This window comes from Oncorhynchus kisutch, linkage group LG1 (genome assembly GCF_002021735.2).
Source record: "Oncorhynchus kisutch isolate 150728-3 linkage group LG1, Okis_V2, whole genome shotgun sequence".
NCBI lineage: Eukaryota > Metazoa > Chordata > Actinopteri > Salmoniformes > Salmonidae > Oncorhynchus > Oncorhynchus kisutch.
Window position 1 is genome coordinate 57,136,568 of NC_034174.2, and position 15,149 is coordinate 57,151,716.

A 15,149-nucleotide genomic window follows, 5' to 3' on the forward strand; every position below is an offset into this window, starting at 1 on the left:
TTTAAAGACAAAAAACAAAAAAAAACAAAAAAAAACACAGCAATTTGTACCATATTTAATTACCATATTTGAATCTTTACAACTGTCTAGCTGTAAGTTACCTGGAGTTTTCCCCCTTTTTTGGGGCCTTTCCTCGATCTCGTCCTTCACTTCCAGCAGTCCCTTTGTCTGCTCCAGTTTGGGCGTGAGGACAGTGCTGTCAGGCTCCAGGATGTCCGACTTGCTCTCAGAGCTCTCTGGGTCCAGAGGGAACTCCAGTTTGATCTGTGGCTCAGGCTGGGACGTGGGGACTGAGGGGGACGGGGGCAGAGAGTCTGTTGCGTCAACAGTGGGTAGTGTGTGTTCGCTGAAAGTGCTCTCTGCTTCGGCAGTCCCCTCGGAGGCCCCTTCTGGTTCTACGTCGTAACGCTCTTCCAATGGCCCTGCGAATGGTTCTTCTGGTGCTGGGTCTTTACAAGAGTCTTCCAGAGGCCCCTCCACTGGTTCCTCCTCCTGGGGATCCATGGCTGACATCTCCAAGGGTTCTTCAAACTGCCCTTCTAGAAGCCCCTCCTCCCCTGGCCCTAAGGCCATGTCCCTTTCTAAAGTCTCTTCCCTTGGCCCCTCTAGAGCAGCCTCAAATGACTCTACTGGAGATCCCATTCCCGTCCCATCGCAGGCACCCTCGAAGGGCTCCTCTTGGTGAGAGTCCTCGCATGATATACCTGATGCTTCCAGGCCCTGCTCTGGCCCCACCAGATACAGACTGTCCACAGACATCTCTTTGTCAAACTCAAAGGCCACATCATCCTCTGCCTCTCTCTCCTTGGAGCTGGGCATGTGGGCGATGGCGTCCGAGTTCGGCGTCTCCTCTGGCTCCTCGGCATCACCCTGGTGGTGGGGGTACAAGGTCATATGGGACAGCGACAGGGGCGGAGGGGGGACGTAGGGTGAAGGGCAGCTTGCGGAGAGGTCGGTGTGCTCCTCAGCAGGCTCCTCCTCGCTAACGCCGATGTCCTTGAACAGCATAAAACTGGAGGGTAGCGGTTCCCCTGGGTCGCTCCGGGAGGGGGGGATACCCAGGCAGTCATCAAGCACTCCCCCTGCTCTGTCCTCCCTTCTCCCATCTTCCGGCTGCTCTTCGGGGTCCAGGAACTCCGTCTCAAGGGCGGGCGCCCCCAGGATAGGGTCAGCGTCGTTGAAAATGTCTGCGGCGCCGGCGTGGTCCGTGCTCTCCCAGGGCGCCTGCAGCTCCTGGTCCAGCTCCAGCGAGGGCGCCATGAGGCCTGTCTCCTCAGAGGAGCCCTGCTCCCCCACCAACACGTCGCTGCGCAGCTTGCCCGAGATGATAGGGTCCATTTCGGTCGACTGCTCGCCATTCAGCTCCCCCTGCACACCATACGAGTTGAGCATGCTCTGGCCACCCTGCGCTGAGTTGAAGGGAAACCCGTTGAAGGCCTCCTTGGCAGACTTGCAATGGAGGGAATCTGAGGCCAGGCCCTCTTGCTGCAGTGAGGCCAACTCTAAGGACTCATCCAGAGGGGGGCAGTCCAGGAAGCTCTCCCTGGGCCCAGACACCATACCTAGGCTGCCCCCGGGATCTGTGCCCACTATCTCTGGCGGGTGACCATGGACGTGGATGTGTGGGTGAGAATGGGCATGGATCGACGAGGAGGGGGTGGCTGGGTGGTGGTACTCCGGCGGCTGGGGAGAGTGGCATTGGCCGAGGCCCGTTTCGTACAGGCAGCAGGGGTGGTGGTGGGGCGAGGGTGTCATGCCTGCGTGGTGCACCCCAGGATGGTAGCCCTTGTGATTTTCCTTCTGGACGTAGTTGCGGTGGGCATCCAGGAAGGAGAGTTGTGGGTCGTTGAGGATGTAGTAGTCGGTGCGGCTAAGACCGTGACGGGCTGCCCCAATCAGGAGGTCGCGGTCGTGTTTGCCACACTCCCACCACACGGGCAGGTAAAGGCTGGGCCGACACAGTTGCAGCCGTGGGCCCAGCAGCAGGTGGCGCAGCACCTGCTCTCTGACCTTGCGCAGCAGTTCGATGCGGTAGAGAGTGCGTGCTGCTCGCTCCTCCGTGATGGGCTCTACAAACAGATTGTGGTCCAGAGGCCCTGACAGACAGATGGAGAGGGCTTACTTTCATATAATTTTATCATTCAAATCACGCCATTGCAATGTCACTACTATTGTAAAAATAATACTGTCATAAATCTACTGACCTCCACCTATCTTCCCCATGCTTTTGAAAGCACCGCTAAAATACGCAAACAAATCTATGAAGTGAAGCATCCTTTTAACACAACTTCCTTTGGCAGAGACTTTTGTTAATTTAAGGATCCATGCCCCTTTTTAAAAAGGTTCACATAAACTGACATGCCCAAATCTAACTGCCTGTAGCTCAGGACCTGAAGCAAGGGTATGCATATTCTTGATACAATTTGAAAGGAAACACTTTGAAATTTGTAGAAATGTCAAATTAAATGTAGGAGCACATAACACATTAGATCTGGTCAAAGATAATATAAAGAAAAAAACATGCAGTTTATTTTGTACAATCATCTTTGAAATGCAAGAGAAAGGCTGTAATGTATTATTCCAGCCCAGGTGCAATTTTTGTCCACTAGATGGCAGCAGTGTATGTGCAAAGATTTACACTGATCCAATGAAACACTGCATATCTGTTGAAAATGTTGTATCAAGACTGCCCAAATGTGCATCATTGGCTTATTAATATGTTTTCAAGTTCATAATTGTGCACTCTCCTCAAACAATAGCATGGTATTCTTTCACTGTAATAGCTACTGTAAATTGGACAGTGCAGTTAGATTACTTACAACCTCATGCTAATCACATTAGCCTAGGTTAGCTTAACCATCCCTTGGGGGGGCGATCCTGTAGAGGTTAAAGGTTGAGTAAGATGTTGTAGAAGCTTGCAGGATGCACTACTAAGCAACAACAGCTGCAAATACCAATAAAACAACATCATGTCATTATTTCCTTGCTTTGTCTAACTACACTATTTTGAATGTAGAAAATATTTTTTGTGGTTCCAAGTGGATTATTTATTTAGTTTCATAGCACAAGTGTTCTAGAAAGGTTATCACATTGGCTTTTGTCACGGTTGCCACAGCTCTGGTTAATTGCAGTGTGGTTGTCTAGCAACATGTGCCTCAGAAGGGAAGCAACGTCAGCATAGCTACAAATTCCCATGTTTCCATGCTAGATTCTGACCAAACAATTAGCTCGACATGTAAAATGCCTTTAATTTGTTTTTTTTAAAATCAACAAATAGAAAGATTTATCTAACAAAACAACATTACAGTACATTACGACATTCCCTAGGTTTAAAAAATTCTGGTTTGATGACTACTGATTTCCTGCATATTCCTTGATTTTTTTGGAAAACCTGGTGATTTTGGGGAAAGCTACTGGTATTTTGCAACCCTAGCATTCACTAATAATAAACTATTTACATATTATAAAAATGTGGGTACATTTGCGGATGAAATTCCTACTTATTGTACCTTTAAGGGCAAGCTCTCTTGCTCTGCCTCCTGTGGAGTAGTTACCTTCGTCCTTCCTGGGGGGCAATCTGCAGGCGGTGCGGCACATGGACACAAAGCTGCTGAAGTATCTCTCCAGGCTCTCGTCCGTTTTCCTCTCCAGCCGGGCGAAGGAGCGGAACTGACTCCAGTCAAAGGTTTTCTTCTCCGGGTCGTACACCACGCCGAACGACGACACGGTGCGGTAGAAATCTGCTTGTTCACGCCGTGTCCACCTGCTCATAAAAACACAGGCCTACCATAAGCCTTTTATAAAGGGGACATGCACTGACCATGTGACTGCCCAATGCATCAGTTGTGGGTCTCTCAGCCAAAAGCAGTCTGGTTTCAGAAACACACATTGAAGTCACATTTCTTAATCCATTTCTGACTTAATTTTTTTATATCGTCTTTGACACGCACAATTTTTTAGGGCCACAAACAAGGAACCAGTCCAATTTCATCCCCTTGCCTAGCAGGTGTTGACAGATCTGGAAGGATATGCTATGTGAAAATTAGTTTATAGGAATGCTAGCTGGAAACATCATCGTGTTGCTAAGATATACCCAGGCCTTACAGATCAGTGAACATAGAGGGGGTAAGGGGCAAAGAACCGAAAGGGAACGGGACCAAGGCAGCACATAATGTAGGGGATCAATGACATCACCCACCTTTGCTCTGACATCATCACCCACCTTCTCTGCCACTCCAGGAAGAGAGGGTCAGGTTTGGCAGCGGTTGCCGTGCAGTGCCTAAGCTCCTCCCCCAGTTGCCAGGACATCGGTCCCGGGCTTGCCCCTGGCAGCAAGAAGTCATGACGCAGGGGCTCGCGCCGCATGAAGCGCTGGTAAGCTGTGATGAGGCGACGCAGCCTGGCAGTAAGATTAGGGCCGGCGGGCCACAGAGGGCGACCCTTCAGCTCCACGCCCTCCTGGCCCAATTCTTCCTGGACAAAGCCCTCCTGGACCCTGTGTCCTATGTCTGGAAAGTAACAGAATCACATCAAAGCTTTGTTTACATATATTTACATGCATTATATAGTAACTTTTATAGCCATTTTTGAGATGGGAAAACTTGTTTTTTATGAAGTTAAACATTTGATTTTTATGACTGAATGTTAGGTGAAATAAAACTACGTTTTGACAAAATTACACTTCCCCTGAAGGCAATCTACTTGAAAATGAACCCAAGTGACACCTGCAGAAAATGATTTGGAAATTGGAGTTGGTAAAACCCCGATAATCTATATGCATTCACAGATTCTCCAGTTTGTAAGACATTTTATTCGAAAAGACAAGTTCAAAGGTAGCTGAACACTTACCTTGAACAACATTGTCATGCTTGTCCATTGCATCATTGCTGGAGCTGGTTTCATCCTTTTGGAACAAAAATAAATGATAACTTCACAACTCAACCTTTTCAGACACCGAATCCTTAATTTTCATTTAGCTGAGTCACTCGAGAGTCCATACCTTATTATCAACCCTTTCCACTCCCTCCTCTCCCTCCTCTTGCTTGCTTTCAGGATCGTCTTTCACGTCATCACTTTTGCAATTACTAAAAAGAACCAACAATTAAGATAAAGACCACAAAATGATATCACTTACTCCATCACCAGAGTCAGCTTGACCACGCAGGATTTATTGATGTATTTAGGGGAACTAGATTTGAGGTATTGCTGATACATTACATTTTGAGGCATGCAGACATTTTGAGGCATGCAGACATTGAGGCATGCAGACATTGACATTCACAGCACCTGAGATTCGGTACTACGGATGTTCATATTACTGTAAGCCATCCTACAAATAAGACTTGTGCCCTACGGTAAGGCGGAGGTGGTTCTTGCCTGTCAGTGAGGTCAGCCATCACCTCTCCTCCACTCTGCTCGGCTGAGAGCGCTGTGACATCAGGCATGCCCACCCTCTCCAAGAAACACAGCTCTGGGTCGGCCCGCATGGCGTTGTACCGCTCGTACCCTGAGGAGACACCAGGTGCCAGGTTTACTGAGCGCCGATGGTGATGACGGCAGTGGCTTTAGACTTAAATCTACTATTCATGTAAAATGTATAATCAATTTATCAATGACTAGTAACTGGGATATGTGGTAGGCTATGTCACACATGTGCACCACATCATTACTCTCGCTCTGCTGTGTGTGCATTTTGCTAGCTGTCACTCAAATGGCGAGGGGCTGAAGATCATTGGCTGGAACCATTCGCTAGGGGGCTGGCCCAATTTGGGAAAATGTAGGGAAAAGCACAGCTTACAGAAAAACAGTCACTGTCAAACGAGTAATTCTGCTCATAGATTATGCATGTACGACTTACACATTGACACACAGCCCAAAGTGGGAGGTTTAAAAAATACTTCATAGTCGCCAAAGTTCCGGAGCATGCCTTTAAAAGCGGACTCTAATCCACTGATCATCAGGACCTTGATTAGTTAAATAAGATGTTTTAGTGCTGTCCTCGAACAAAAAAGCTTGCACACCCTGAAATTCTCTAGAACCAAGGTTGATGTATGATCTTCTGAAATGGCTAAACCATGACTTCAATATACTGGAACATAAAATACACCGACCCAAAATATATACGCAACAAGCAAAGTGTTGGTCCCATGTTTCATGAGCTGAAATAAAAGATTCCATGAATGTTCCATACGCGCAAAAAGCTTACGCTTGTGCACAAATTCGTTTACCTCCATGTTAGTGAGTATTTCTCCATCCACCTGACAGGTATGACATATCAAGAAGCTCATTAAACAGCATAATCATTACATAGGTGAATCTGGCCTTTTATTGGAGACAATAAAAGGCCACTCTAAAATGTGCAGTTTTGTCACACAACGCAATGCCACAGATGTCTTACGTTTTGTGGGAGCGTGCAATTGGCAAGCTGACTGCAGGAGTGTCCATCAGAGCTGTTGCCAGAGAATGAAAATGTTACATTCTACCACAACGTCGTTTTAGAGAATTTGGCACAACCACAGACCACGCCAGCCCAGGACCTCCACATCCGGCTTCTTCACTAGCGGGATCGTCTGAGACCAGCCACCCGGACAGCTGATGAAACTGTGGGTTTGCACAACTGAAGAATTTCTACACACTGTCAAAACCGTATCAGTCTTGACCTGACTGCAGTTCAGCGTTGTAACCGACTTCGGTGGGCAAATGCTCACTGGCCACTGGAGAAGTGAGCTCTTCACGAATGAATCCAGGTATCAACTGTACCGGGCAGATGGCAGACAGCGTGCGGTTTTCTGATGTCAACATTGTGAACAGAGTGCCCCATGGTGGCAGTGGGGTTATGGTATGGGCAGGCAAAAGCTACAATTGCATTTTATTGATTGCAATTTGAATTTAGCAATACCTGACGAGATCCTGAGTCCCATTATCATGCCATTCATCCGCCACCATCATCTTGTGTCAGCATGATAATGCACAGCTCCATGTTGCAAGGATCTGTACACAATTCCTGGAAGCTGAAAATGTCCCAGTTTTTCCATGGCCTGCATAACCACCAGACATGTCACCCACTGAGCATGTTTTAGATGCTGTCTGGATCGACGTGTACGACAGCGTGTTCCAGTTCCCGGCAATACCAACAACTTCGCACAGACATTGAAGAGTTGGACAACATTCCACAGGCCACAATCAACAGCCTGATCAACTCTATGCGAAGGAGATGTGTCGCGCTGCATGAGGCAAATGGTGGTCACACCAGATACGGACTGGTTTTCTGATTCACGCCCCTACTTTTATTTTATTTTTAAGGTATCTGTGACCAACAGATGCATATCTTTATTCACAGTCGTGAAATCCATAGATTAGGGCCTAATGAATTTATTTCAATTGACTTATTTCTTTATGAACTGTAACTCAGTAAAATCTTAAAAATTGTTACATTTTGCATTTATATTTTTGTTCAATGTACATAAAATTGGATTGTATAGTAAGAGCCATGAGGGTCTGACAAACAGGAGACCCTAGACTAGAGGATTACCGTGTTTGTGTACCCCTATGAGGAGAGACTTATCTGCCTCTGCATCCCACCAGCCAGCTGGGATCTCGATGTAGTCGATGTCAGGCAGTGCCACCTCCAGTTTACTGCACAGATCACACACACAAATCAGCCATTAACTTTAGTCTGGTTTCCCGGACCTAGATAAGTAGGTGGTATGATTAATGGGTGCCCTCGTGGTGCACTTTGTACCTGGCAGGAATACCCTCCAGGAACTGGGCAGCAGCCTCTCCCAGGACCTCCGCCTTCAGGTAGTACAGCATCCTCACCCTCAGAAGTACCCTTGGCACAACAAGGCACATAACACAACACATAGACCAGTCATCAGTCTCTTTTTCAATAAACACCAAACCACTTAGGGCCAGTGGAGCTGCAAAGCATTTTCCCCTGTTTTTAGGAAGACATAAAACAAACAAAACTAAAACATGAAACTGTCTTCATTTGTAAAGAAAAGCTGCAAAAGTTTAGTAAATCCAGCCGTTTACTCCTCAGGCTTCAGCACCTAAAATCATCATTTCTAACAAAACTAGATTATGTAGGTTTTGTAAGCTTTAGCTACCTTAGGAATCCCATTCTTCATAGAGAACATGACTGTTCACCAACAGCTGAAAGTGAGGAATGGGGGACTCACTTGTTGCAGTGCTGTTTGAGGTGTTTTTTGTAGCTGTCGTCATGCAGCACCACCTCTGGGTTGCAGTTGACCAGCCAGTCTGCATGCTTCATCTCAGGCACACTCAGCTGGTTCTTTAATTTCTTACCCTTGCGTCCCCTGGGCACTGGGGCCGACAGACCTGCTTGTGGAAAGGTTGGATTTGAACGATACCAAGTAATCACCTTACTGCATACCAGTCCAAATTAAAGCACAGACTTTGGGATCAGAGTTGGAGCTATGGCTACAGTCATTTGGAGACCATAGGAAACCATCGGACAAGGGTGAGGATAGCTTTTTTTATGCTAAGGGAAGATGGAGTAGATACAAGATGTAGTACAAGATACTGAGTGTGGATTCAAACCCCCATCGCAGGGGGCCATGCATGGTCTGGAGTCAGCTTTCTAGACCATTATGCCAAACTCTGGCACTACGAGTTGCTTTTCAGAGCTTGTTTATTCATTTGAGTGTTGTCAACATAACTAGCCATATTGCCTGTCCTCTTTCCCCCCACTCCAAATCTGAATGAGTGAATGGCAGCTTGTATCAAAGGGATGTTAGTGAGTCTCTCACCAGAGTGGTTCTGCAAGTCCTGTTTATGGCCATCCTTGGCGGGTGTGATGAGGTCCCAGATAAAGCTCTTGATCTTGTCGTCGCCCTTGTAGTGGCGCACGCAGTAGACCAGCAGCGACCGGCACAGCACCTCAATGTCACATTCGGCCAGTTGCCACTTGAAGCGCCCGTGGGTCAGGATGTCCTTCCAGCGACCCCAGCTGTGTGAGCACACGCAGAGATGGAGCGGGTGGCATGAGGACCGATACACCATACCAGTGTCAGAGTCAGTTGGATAGAATACCTAAATACTGTACTCTCATGTAGCCTACTGTAGTGCTTCCCAAACCTCTCCTCAAGTACCCCCAGCCAGAGCTACATATTTGATGTAATTCCACAACTAATTTGTCAATTAATCACCAAGCCCTTCATTAGTTGACCAATTGAATCAGGTGTACTAGCACCAGAACACATAAAATAAATGTTACTTATTGGGGGTTACTTGAGATGTTTGGGAAACACTGGTGCACTGGTGTAACAGTAATTAGTAAGACTGCTTAAAAAGGTACAATTTGAGGTACAGACATAAGGCACAATCATTTGTACGGCATGGCACAAGAGAAAGGCTATTGAAAGTATAACTGAGAAATGTAAGAGGCTTTAAATCTGACCCAAATATGAGCAGGTTCTTCTCGACGCGGAAGCACTCAGCGCGGAGGTAGTGTCTGTTCCTCTCGCTGAGGCGGCGGGTGCGACAGGGCCTCTCTTCTGAGTCGCTGTCCAGCTCTGAGAACTCCATCAGCTCGTCATCCTCGAACGAGTTGTAGTGGCGTGTCTGCTTCCTCACACGAGGCGTGTCAATCACCAGGCTCTCCTGTCACAGACGGGGGAAAGAGGTTCAGGTGTAAGCTTTTACTGCAGGCTTACTACAGAGATGCTAGTTGTAGGTCCCAAGAAACAAAGAGATCTGCTGTCGGATCTGACAATGAATCCTGATGATTGTACAGTCATCTCAAATAAAACTGGAGGATCTCAGCGTTACTCTTGACCCTTAACTCTTTTGATTAACATACAGTTGAAGTCGGAAGTTCACATACACCTTAGCCAAATGCATTTAAACTCAGTTTTTCACAATTCCTGACATTTGTGAAGTGCACCAGTCCCTCCTGCAGCAAAGCACCCCCACAACATGATGCTGCCACCCCCACAACATGATGCTGCCACCCCCGTGCTTCACGGTTGGGATGGTGTTCTTCGGCTTGCAAGCCTCCCCCTTTTTCCTCCAAACATAACGATGGTCATTATGGCCAAACAGTTCTATTTGTGTTTCATCAGACCAGAGGATATTTCTCCAAAAAGTATCTTTGTGCAGTTGCAAACCGTAGTCTGGCTTGTTTGTGTCATGCACAAAGTAGATGTCCTAACCGACTTGCCAAAACTCTAGTTTGTTCAAATAAATTGGTGGAGTGGTTGAAAAACAAGTTAAAATGACTCCAACCTAAGTCTATGTAAGCTTCCGACTTCAACTGTGTAACACATATTTCAAGAGCAGCCTTGAAACACGGCAAAAATCTGAAACTTTCCCCCAAAAAATTACACAGAAAAGCTGATCCAGGCGTTTGTCACTTCAATATTAGACATCTGCAATCCTCTACCCTCCAACAACTTGGATAAAGCACTAAATAAACTTCAGCTAGTGCTAAATATGGCTGCTCGAATCTTGACCAGAACCCCAAAAATGTGATTATATTTCTCCAGTGCTAGCATCTACACTGGCTTACTGTTAAGGTTAGGGCTGATTTCAAGGTTTTACTGCTAACCCACAAAGCATTACATGGACTTGCTCCTACCGATCTTGCCGTACATATACTACATGACCAAGAGGTATACTACATGACCTGCTTGTCAAACGTCTCATTCCATTTGGAGTTGGTCCCCCTTTGCTGTAATGACAGCCTCCACTCTTCTGGGAAGGCTTACCACTAGAGGTTGGAACATTGCTGCGGGGACTTACTCCCATTCAGTCACAAGCGCATTAGTGAGGTCGGGCACTGATGTTGGGAGATTAAGCCTGGTTCGCAGTTGGCATTCCAATTCAGGGCTCTGTGCAGGCCTGTGCAGTCAAATTCTTCCACACCGATCTCAACAAACCATTTCTGTATGGACCTTGCTTTGTGAGGCACCATCGTGTTAGTGAGAGTCTCAACGTTCAGTAGAGTGGTCATAATAGTTTGTAGGCCAAACCGTTCGGACGCTACATACGATTTTGTGAGAAGACCAATTTTCGGGATGTGGCATGGTTTGCAAACACCTCTCTAGCTCTGCCTCTTTTCACCGCAGATGCTGATGGGCGATTTCGACGGATGTGGTAGATTAAGACGCAACTCAAGCAAAAAAACGTCTCTCTATTCTAAACAAATGGATTTTGATGGGGATTGTTAACTAGATTTCTGCGGGGGTAAGACCATTGTAGGCTGTTACATTTTTCCTGAAGACTTTTCAGTAGGTACTATAACTGAGTGTTGTCTGGCACAGAGGTGCGAAGGTGAACGGGAAGGCACTGGATTGACGAACCACCCTTGCTGTCTCTGCTTCACTGGGATTCTCTGCCTCTGACCCTATTACAGGGGCTGAGTCACTGGCTTGCTCGCGCTCTCCATTGCCATTCCTAGGAGGGGTGCATCACGCCGTGCCAGGCTTTTGTTGCTATACTCGACCTGACTGGGTTGAGTCACTGTCGCGATCTTCCTGTCCGGTTTTGCTATTTGCCTCATGACACCTGCAAGCTATGTTGACTACGAACTTTCTTTACCCAACCGTGGGATAGACTGTTTGTTCCCAAACTCGGGACTGTGACTCTATTGTTTTCACAGACTTTTGGCATCCCATCCTATTATATTCTAACCACCTCTAGCTGGCTTTGTATTCATGTTACCTGATGAAATTGCAGTAAAATATGATCTTGTTGCCATCTAATTCACAATCAGATGTCATAAACAAGCACTGCAGAGCTCTCCATGTCCTGTGATGTGCCTTGATTGTATTACTGTTGGAAATGTGCATGTACACCCTGGCCCATCTACTGCTGCTAGCCCCAATTCTGCCTTGTGCTCGGATATCTATTTCACTGATTTCTGCTCTCATAAAAGCCTGGGGTTTCTGCACATTAAGACTAGAAGCTTATTACCTAAAATGGATCAATTGAAAGTGTGGGTTCACAGTTCCAATCCAGATGTGTTGGTCATTACTGAGACGTGGTTAAGGAAGAGCGTTTTGAATACTGATGTTAACCTTTCTGGTTAAAACCTTTTTCGGCAAGACAGATCTTCCGAAGGTGGGGGAGTGGCAATCTTTACCAAGGATCACCTTCAGTGCTCGGTTGTCTCCACCAAGTCTGTCCCCAAAACAATTTGATTTGCTAGTTTTAAGTATTAAACTTTCAAATGGCTCTTGTTGACTGTTGCTGGGTGCTATAGTCCCTCATCAGCACCGACCTGTACCCTACCTGTCCTAAGCTCTCTCCTGGCCCCATACACCCTGACTACACCGCCTGCGCTGCAAAATATACACTGCTCTTGAGCGTCTGTGTTGCAAAGGGCTAAAATAGAAGTCAGATCTATTTGTGACGCATATCGCGCTCTAAGTCCTGCCCCTCCCATCTCCTCATTGGTTTATAGAAGCAGATACCCACGTGCCAGCTCCTCATTGGTTATATCCACGTGGGTGATTGAAGGACAAACTGTGTTGTCAGTCGTCGTGGTAATACTACGAAAGTTCAAAGAAGAAAAAGCCTGGAAGGAGGAGAGGTGACTAGAAACAATTCGGTTGACCGTTTTATGTGTGGATTAATTGTCAGAGTAGATAACCTTGTGCATTTCAGGTAAAATAACAACTCAATGTTTATATCCCAGGACAAATTAGCTAGCAACAGCAAGCTAGCTAAATAGGACAAATTAGCTAGCAAGTGCAAGCTAGCTAGCTAAATTGCCATAAAGGTTTAATGCTTTTCGACCTGTCCCCAAATTCGTGATCGCGTTTGGTGTGGGGGGACAAAATAAATGTATGCACGATGGTGCACGCGCGCAGCCGGTGTGGGTTCCGTGTTACACGAAGTCTGAATTTGTCCTGTTACGTGACCTAAACTGGAACATGTTTAAACCACCTGACCATGTCCTAAAGCAACAGGACTCCCTAAACCTTTGTCAGATTATTACCAATTCCACAAGGTATGACTTCAAACTCCCAGAAAAGGCTACTCTCCTCAATGTTATCCTCACAAATAATCCTGATAGGTATCAATCTGGTGTTTTCTGTAATGACCTTAGGTGATCACGTCTTTACAGCCTTGGTTCGTAATTGCTGCTCAGTGAAACGACCTGTCCTGATCTGTCATAGAAGCTTGCTAAAAAACTTTAATGAGCAAGCCTTCCTTCATGAACTGGCCTCTGTAAAATGTTATAGAATCAGCTTGATCCCCTCTGTCGAAGACACTGACATTATTTTTTGTTATTTTCAGTGGTATTGTTAACAATCATGCTCCCATAAGAAAAAATAATAATTAAAAACAGGTTCAGCCCCTGGTTCGACCGTGATCTTGCAGAGTTACTCCACCTCAAGAATTTCATTTGGCGAAAGGCTTGGCACACGCATACTCGGGCTGACTGGCTCTCGTTCAGGCAAATGAGAAATAAGTGCACTCAGGCTATCTAGAAGGCCAAAGTTAATTACTTTAAGGGGCAGTTCTCTCTCTGTGGGTCTAACCCCAAGAAGTTCTGGAAAACGGTTAAAGACCTGGAGAATAAACCCTCCTCCTCATAGCTGCCGATGTCTCTTAATGTTGATGATGTGATTGTTACTAACAAGAAGCACATTGCTGAGCTCTTTAATCACCACTTCATTAAGTCAGGATTCCTATTTGACTCAGCCATGCCTCCTTGACCGTCCAACATTTACTCATCTCCCACCCCTTCTAATGTGACTATCCCCAATGCTTCTCCTTATTTTTCCCCTGACCCGCTACAAAGTTTCTACCTGCAGTCCGAGGTGCTAAAGGAGCTCCTGAAACTTGACCCCTAAAAACATCTGGGTCAGATGGTTCAGACCCTTTCTTCTTTAAGGTTGCTGCCCCCATCATCGCCAAGCTTATCTCCAACCTTTTTAACCTGTCTCTCCTTTTTGGAGAGGTTCCCATTGCTTGGAAGGCAGCCACGGTTCTTCCTTTATTTAAAGGGGAGATCAAGCTGATCCTAACTGTTATAGGCTTATTTTTATTTTGACCAGGTAATCCAAAGTGTTCGGAAAAACTTGTCAATAATCAACTAACTGGCTATCTTGTCTTGATGTCTATAGTATTCTTTCTGGTGCACAATCTGATTTCCGCACAGGTTATGGATGTGTCACTGCAACCAGGTCCTCAATGATGTCTCCATTGCCCTTGATTCTAAGCAACATTGTGCTGCTATTTTTATTGACTTGGCCAAAGCTTTTGATACGGTAGACCATTACATTCTTGTGGGCCGTCTAAGGAGTATTGGTGTCTCTGAGGGTTCTTTGGCCTGGTTTGCTAACTACCTCTCTCAAAGAGTGCAGTGTATAAAGTCAGAATGTCTGCCATCTCAGCCACTGCCTGTCACCAAGGGGTACCCCAAGGCTCGATCCTAGGCCCCACACTCTTCTTAATATACATCAACAACATAATGCAGGCAGTAGGAAGCTCTCTCATCCATTTATATGCAGATGATACAGTCTTATACTCCCCAGATTTTGTGTTAAATGCTCTACAACAAAGCTTTCTCTACCCTTAACCTTGTTCTGATCACCTCCAAAACAAAGGTCATGTGGTTTGGTAAGAAGAATGTCCCTCTCCCCACAGGTGTTATTACTACCACTGAGGGTTTAGAGCTTGAGGTAGTCATCATACAAGTACTTGGGAGTATGGCTAGACGGTACACTGTCCTTCTCTCAGCACATATCAAAGCTGCAGGCTAAAGTTAAATCTAGACTTGGTTTTTTCTATCGCTCCTCTTTCACCCCAGTTACCAAACGAACCCTGATTCAGATGCCCATTCTACCCATGCTAGATTACGCATCATTTATAGATCGGCAGGTAAGGGTGCTCTCAAGCGGCTAGATGTTCTTTACCATTCGGCCATCAGATTTGCCACCAATGCTCCTTATAGGACACACTCTATACTCCTCTGTAAACTGGTCATCTCTGTATACCCGTTGCAAAACCCTCTTAGGCCACACTCCCCCCTATCTGAGACATCTACTGCAGCCCTCATCCTCCACATACAACACCCATTCTGCCAGTCACATTCTGTTAACTTCTTGGATATAGGGGGCACTCTTTTAATCTATGGATAAAAAAACGTGCCCGTTTTAAGCGCAATATTTTGT

At 46.2% G+C, this 15,149-nt stretch overlaps 1 protein-coding gene across 8 annotated transcripts in view; it reads right to left on the reverse strand.

Annotated features, from left to right (window-relative positions):
• The window catches only part of chd6 (chromodomain helicase DNA binding protein 6), a 101,392-nt gene that overhangs the window by 29,494 nt on the left and 56,749 nt on the right, over nt 1-15,149 (reverse strand). For 6 of the 8 annotated variants that reach the window (XM_031827430.1, XM_031827427.1, XM_031827421.1 and 3 more), the window contains exons 21-31: nt 9,422-9,624; nt 8,772-8,971; nt 8,181-8,343; nt 7,742-7,831; nt 7,532-7,635; nt 5,377-5,506; nt 5,000-5,084; nt 4,849-4,903; nt 4,199-4,508; nt 3,555-3,763; nt 102-2,096 (exon numbers count right to left, since the gene is read on the reverse strand). In XM_031827430.1, the coding sequence (XP_031683290.1) occupies nt 102-2,096; nt 3,555-3,763; nt 4,199-4,508; nt 4,849-4,903; nt 5,000-5,084; nt 5,377-5,506; nt 7,532-7,635; nt 7,742-7,831; nt 8,181-8,343; nt 8,772-8,971; nt 9,422-9,624 (3,544 nt within the window). The remainder of the gene's footprint in view (nt 1-101; nt 2,097-3,554; nt 3,764-4,198; nt 4,509-4,848; nt 4,904-4,999; nt 5,085-5,376; nt 5,507-7,531; nt 7,636-7,741; nt 7,832-8,180; nt 8,344-8,771; nt 8,972-9,421; nt 9,625-15,149) is intronic. The other 2 variants (XM_031827417.1, XM_031827408.1) reach the window with 2 other exon arrangements.